Genomic DNA, 6,731 nt, shown 5'->3' on the forward strand with positions numbered 1-6,731 from the left:
AAGTTGCAGTACCAGTCCCCAGTTTCGTTGAAAGAATGACTTGTTCACAACTTTGGAACAACTGATTGAAAAATCTCCCCATGGTCTTCTTTCCCAGGCAACCAAATAACCCCAGCCAGGTCAACATTAGACACTTCAAAGGAAAAGCAATGCTCAAAACTATTCAAAGTGGCACGCTGCCCTTGGATATATCGCCACATAAAGCGATGATTATACAGTACTGGCACTGCGCCAGGGTAATGGCTCTGAAGTGAAAGTTTTGGGCAGACGGCGGTCCCCAACCTAAAGCAAGGATTGTTAGCGTAGTGCTAGTCGACGGCAGGCGGCGCTCCCCAAAGCCGTAGATGAATAGCTTGCCAGTTTGAGACATCCGCAGGGTCGGTGCTATCGGAGGAAGACCGTGTTCTGTTATTTCCTCTCATCCACACAGCTGTGCCGCCAGCGCAAGGGGTTCAAAGTCGAACACACTCGTTCCCACTCTGCTATTATCACACCGTCTGAGAAGAGGAAAGGAGAAGCTGCCACTAAAGTTTTACTAAAGAAAATCAGAATAATAACCCTTGAGAAACACCTGGAGCTATTTGGAATGCTTTTAGTTAGCGAGTTGGTCGTTTCATTTCATTTGAGAGAAATGGCGTGATGGACAGATCTAAGCTTGGTAAACGAGGAGTGTGACACGTTTATTTCATTGGCTCATTTCTTACAGGAAACCAACCTCTGTAGAAAAACTCATTTAGCTGGCTTCCTAGAACGTCCCTGATTGGAGTAACCCTGTTTTTCACCTGTTCCTTGTCAATAATCAAAGTCTGGCCAGGGATGCTGAATGAAACATCAACATTAACTACTAATGCAGAGCATTTCTGTAAGGCTCATGTCACTGCTGCATTGAGTTATTTTGTTGACAGTGATTCATACTCTGTTGCAACTGCAGCACCTCACCCTCTTCTCCACCAAGGCACTGTATAAATTATTATATTTATCCCATCTCTTCTCCCCCTGCTCACCATTTCTCTCTCCTCTCCAGGTAACAGTATACTCCACTCTGCAGCAGACAGTGTGACCAGTGCTGTACAGAAGGCCAGCCAGGCTCTGAACGAGCGAGGGGAGCGGTTAAGCCGGGCGGAGGAGAAAACAGGGGAGATGAAGAACAGTGCTGAGCAGTTCTCAGTCACCGCACACAAGGTGACACGTCACATATCAGATCATTACAAGGGCTTGGGGAATTTTTCCTCACCACATGAACTGACCAGGTCAAATGTAGGCCCTACAGTAGGTATACGCTATAACATTGCTAAAACATAATCACACATTACCACATAGTGATACCATGTATCCCACATTTCCCAATTGTATTTGACTAACAATTCATCCCATCTATCATGAAAATGTAAACTCGGTCGAAGAAAGATCTTAACATTGTTCTACTTCTTGAGGTGATTCAGTTGAAGTGGTTAGTTAGTTGCTTCTGGTTCACTACAGCTTGATGTTCTTGTTAGGAGTCCCCCTCTCCACAGTGCGTTCCTCTATTCTGTCCATCCCAGCTCTTCTCCATGGGCTTCTCTCATCCTCTCCATCCAACTGTATCCCTCACACAAGTAAAACGAATCACCTGCTGCTTAACGTTGTCATTAGCATAATATGGTTTTGCTACAAAAACGGGAGGAAGAAATATAATGAGAAATGAATCATTCTCTGCTTCTAGCACGTGCCCACGACTGTGATCAATTCCAATAACTTTTTAAGTAGCTAGCATTTTTTTTCCGAGCCTGCTTCTGTCATCTCCTGTAAAAACGGGTTCTTCCCACTTCGGTTGACCCACTGTTCTATCCACTCTGGACTGGAACGCCAATTCATTTGTTTATAAAACAGTTCACATTGCATTCATTTTGAACACATTACTGCAATGGCGGTCTAATGGAAAGCCATTTGATGGGACATGGTCAGCCTCTCACTGTTAACAGATAAAGACCCTGGGGTGCGAAATGAATCAAGCTCATGGGAACACTCTTTAACTCAGAGAATGGCCCTTTAACTCCCCATGCCATACAGGCCCAGTCATCCACTTCCCTATTCGGCTCCCGCTATTAGATGCTTAATTGTACGGGCTATTTAATTAATTGGTTGTCTTGCACTTTTTTGAAACGTTAAGACTCACTTAAGCATGTACAGTATGTGACTGTGTTAAACTGCAGCCCTATACTTGGATAACCACTGTCATTTGGTGTTAGCTAGCTACAGTAAATGCATTCTGCAATGTATTTTCTGCCTGGGGATAACATTCAACTAAAATCCTTCAAAACATGCAGTAAATAATCTTTTCCCCTCTTGAGTCTTGATGTTAAATAAGAGTTGGGAACGTTGTATATCTGCCAACTATTGTACAGTAAGAAGGCAGGTTTGTGGTGAGAATCTTGTAAACGTTTCCCCCTTGTCATGCCATTGAACAAGATATCATTTCTACCTGTGATCCAGTATTGTTTTGGTTGAAGCTGAGAGCTTACGGTATCTTGTGCAGGACTTCGTAACAATGAAGAAGTTCTGTGTCAAGGTGACCTGGAGCAAGAAACCGCACTGCAGGTTCGGTTAGTCCGTCTCTGCAGTGTCTCCCACCTGCTTAGGCTCTGTGACAGTCCCAATTGCAGCACTGTTGTGCTCTCACCATCCCCGCAGCACGGCTGTCTGTGCTGCAGCTCTGCTGCCCCCACTTGTTAGCTCTGGGGATTTCAACCACCTCTATTTTTAACTGTAGGTGAGTAAAGTGTGTGTGCGCACGTCTCTGTGTGTGAATTAGATTGGTGGCCCTGGCCTTTTCTCTAATGAACCTCCAGCCAGGCCTATTAGAACCCTTGTTAATGAGCCAGGGTGATGAAAACACTGGGGCCTGGGCCTCTTACCAAGCCTGAGGAATAGCACCACTCTAAAAGCTATCATTCCTCTCTGCCTAGAGAATAGACCCTGTTCTTTTACTCACCATGCCAACCATGTTAGCTTCCACCAGTTGGGAAAACAAAGCAGCATCAATTAGATTGTTTGACTTGGTTGGTGGTTGGTTTTGAATGTGCTAGCTAACTTAAGAATTGACTGGTTAATTGACGGATTAATAGATTTTGCATCTCACTTTGTTTTGATACTTTTTTGAATGATTTGTGGCAACCCCCAAAACATCTATTCAGAGGGGCTGTTAAAGAAATGTTTAGTTAAATAGCTTTCTCGTTTGGTTTAGTCACTGTATCATGTTTATATATCCCCACAGCTTACTATTGTTGACATGTAGCCTACTTTTTGTCCCCTCTCTCTCTCCCTCCCCTGTCCACAGCTGGCCATGAAGCACAAGTGTTAAACCATTGCTAAGCCTTCGGGAGTAGGGGTCCGCCAAGAGCGCCAGACGCCATTAAGGACGGATTTCTGATTTTAGTATTCTTACAACTTTTAACATGCTTACTCTTGTTAACAACGGTAACATTTACATTTTGTGTTGTTGTGTAGCTACCTGGTTTCTAATGAAGAATATATGATGACGTTGAGGGGGTAGAGCTCAGACAGTTAAGAGCAAAAGTTTCACAGCTAACTCCTCTTTCACTGCCTCCATTGACCCCAAAGTACTCCCTGACTTTACGTAGGCAAACCATGGAAATGGTCACTGCCATCCCCAACCTAGACAAACACACACACACACACATTCCAGATCCCCCCTCCCCCTCTTCAACTCCGCTGTCTCTTTCAAAGAAGTAACTTCATATATATACAGTGCTGGAAAAGGAGAATTTAACAAGACAGAAGAGATTGGATGACGTGACACATGATGGCTATTTCCTGTACTTGGAGACAACAATGTACATTCCTGTATGTGAACATTAACTTGTTAAAAAATGTTAGATCTCTTTTGCCAAATGACTATTTGGCATCACACTGTTGTAAAGGCTCATTGGTGCATTCATTCATTGCAGACATAATACTAGCCAAATGTGTGACGGACATGTTGCTTCAAAAAACCTCCTGCTGGAAGACTATATTTCAACTAAGATGGTATGAAATGTGCTGTTTTCCAACTAAAAAGTCTGAGTGACCAAGTGTGCAGGTGCATGGTCTCTGTCAAAAGGTTGAGTGAAACCTACAGAGTAAAGACGAGCATTTAGGCTTTACTTTTGGTAACATTTCCGAAGGGTTATTGAAGCACTTGGTTGTAAGAACAAGATCAGACTGTTTATTGTAAGGTGAAAGACTAGAGTGCCATCTGTAAATTAGCTTCAACTGTTGTTAACAAGCTTATAAACCTGTAAATTCATTCTACCACGATCTCTGAAAATAATATTTCCATTCTAACTTGGTCACATCTTGTAATTCTTGTTTAATTGGGGTTTATGGAATGTTTTCTGTAAAACAGCTGACTGACACGTCTTCACTAGCCGGCATTGTACAGTATTGGTGTCCATTCACTGACTGTGTAACCGTGGCTTCATCACAAACAAGTAACCACCCACAGTGTGGGTATGTTTATTACTTTTAGATTCTATATATCTTGCTGTTACAGTGCACGGACAACCTTACCTTGCAGAGCACTGTTAAATTCTTAATGAAATTCTCGTTGCCTCAACTTCTAGTCTGCTTTAGTCTTAACATTTTGGATATTCATTGTTTTTAATCAAAATATTGAAACTATGTATTATGGTTATGAAAGTTTTTTGGGTTTTTGCTAGTGCAAGCCCCTTAGTTGGTCTCAGTGAATACGTTATTATCCTTCACTTTTCATAGGACCAGATGAGGTCCCTAAACAAAGTGCAATGCTTCTATATTGGTGCCTTTTTAAAACAGTCTTTTGTTAGTTCTTCAAAAGCATGTGGTTTAACTTGAGCAGTCTGATTTGTGTTATGACAAACACTCGTGGTAACCCAGGCGAACAGTGCCTTGCTATATTGATAACCAAAGGGAGAAAGTAAAGTATGTTTTGTACCAGGTTTGAAAGAGGGTGTTGCTTAAGATGTATGGTGCTTGTTGGAAGTGAATTGTATGAGGAATACAGAAGAAGAAAAGGCTGAATAGGTGGTTATTATAGAATGAATAGGTGGTTATTACAGAATTAATAGGTGGTTATTACAGAATGAATAGGTGGTTATTACAGAAGGTCTCAATACTAGTCAAATCTAATACAGACAAACACCATTACTTTCAATTAAACATAAATGACCAATACGTTTTAGTTTGAATGTAACATTGAGTTATTTCAAAACATCCGTCTCGTTGTCTATATCAGATTGCATACCATCCTAATAAATAGAAATTGTCTCAAGTCTCTTTACATTTTTGACAATGTTTTTTTGTGCGGGGGGGGGGGTGCATTTCACAATAGACTAGAAAAGTCATGGGAAAGGCAAGATGTGTATAGGTAGTGGTAAGGAGTAGTGAACTGCATGTAGTTCAACTAGTAATTTAACTACATGTTGCAGTAGCTTGGTGGTAGTTGAACTTAAATTCAAATCTTGGTAGTGTTTTCATGACTTGTTTGCTATATAGTGGTGTAGTTAACTAATGGAACTACACAATACTTTTTTTGCAAGAAATAAAAGATATTTAAGGTAGGCAAACATTTTGTTTATTTTTCATCAGACCTGCCTAATCACTGGAAACATACTGTGTTTAATAGGCTAAATGACACATTCAGTTAACACCTGACTCCAGAGTGAACTTGCATTTTGTAGTCTGAAATCTCAGATTTAGATGGTCAATATATCAAAGTAGTTTGAATGTATTGAACTACTTTTCCAAAGTCACTTTCTTTAGTTAACTAAACTATATTTGTATTAAGGGTAGCTTTAGTGTACAGTGCTTGGTACATGGAGTTACTTCTCCAATGCTATATACTGTAGGTCATATCCTGTAATCCACTGCTTTACTGGGGTCCCTTTTTGTAAGAGCTAACAACACAATGACACAGCATGTGTGCAGGCTTATGTCTAAACATCTACACTGAAAAAAATATAAACTCAACATGTAAAGTGTTGGTCCCATGTTTCATGAATTGAAATAAAAGATTCTTGAAATTCCAAAGCTTATTTCTCAATGTTGTGCACACATTTGTTTACATCCCTTTTAGTGAGCATTTTATTCTTTGTAAAGATAATCCATGTATTTTACAGGTGTGGCATATCAAGAAGATGATTAAACAGCATGGTCATTACACAGGTGCACCTTGTGCTGGGGACAATAAAAGCCCACTAAAATATGCAGTTCTGACAATGCCACAGATGTCTCAAGTGTTGGCATGCTGACTGCGGGAATATCCACGAGCTGTTGCCAGAGAATTTAATGTTAATTTCTCTACCATAAGCCGCCTCCAACGTCGCTTTAGAGAATTTGGCAGTATGTCCAACCGGCCTCAGGCGCTGACCACATGTAACCACACCAGCACTAGGACCTCCACATCTGGCTTTTTCACCTGCGGGATTGTCTGGGTGTGGAAATATTTCAGTCTGTAATAAAGCTGTTTTGTGTGGAAAAACTCATTCTAATTGGCTGGGCCTGGCTCCCCAGTGGGTCAAACTGGCTCCCAAGTGGGTGAGCTTGCCTACGCCCTCTCTCCCAGGCACACCCCTTGCTGCGCTCCTGCCCAGTCACGTGAAATCAATAGATAAAGGCCTAATTAAGTTATTTCAATTGGCTGATTTCCTTATATGAACGGTAACTCTGCAAAATCTTGCACGGTAACTCTGTTTTAAATTTTTCACAGGTACTGC

General features: G+C 41.3%; 1 protein-coding gene across 2 annotated transcripts in view; it reads left to right on the forward strand.

The window, feature by feature from the left end:
- Nucleotides 1-6,041, forward strand: part of LOC124001301 (syntaxin-binding protein 6-like) — a 108,052-nt gene extending 102,011 nt beyond the window's left edge. For both annotated transcript variants that reach the window (XM_046307975.1, XM_046307976.1), the window contains 2 exons: nucleotides 1,025-1,182; nucleotides 3,317-6,041. In XM_046307975.1, coding sequence (XP_046163931.1) covers nucleotides 1,025-1,182; nucleotides 3,317-3,340 — 182 coding nt within the window. In that variant the 3' untranslated portion in view covers nucleotides 3,341-6,041. The remainder of the gene's footprint in view (nucleotides 1-1,024; nucleotides 1,183-3,316) is intronic.
- Nucleotides 6,042-6,731: the final 690 nt, after the last annotated feature.

This window comes from Oncorhynchus gorbuscha, linkage group LG17, assembly GCF_021184085.1.
Source record: "Oncorhynchus gorbuscha isolate QuinsamMale2020 ecotype Even-year linkage group LG17, OgorEven_v1.0, whole genome shotgun sequence".
NCBI classification, from domain to species: domain Eukaryota; kingdom Metazoa; phylum Chordata; class Actinopteri; order Salmoniformes; family Salmonidae; genus Oncorhynchus; species Oncorhynchus gorbuscha.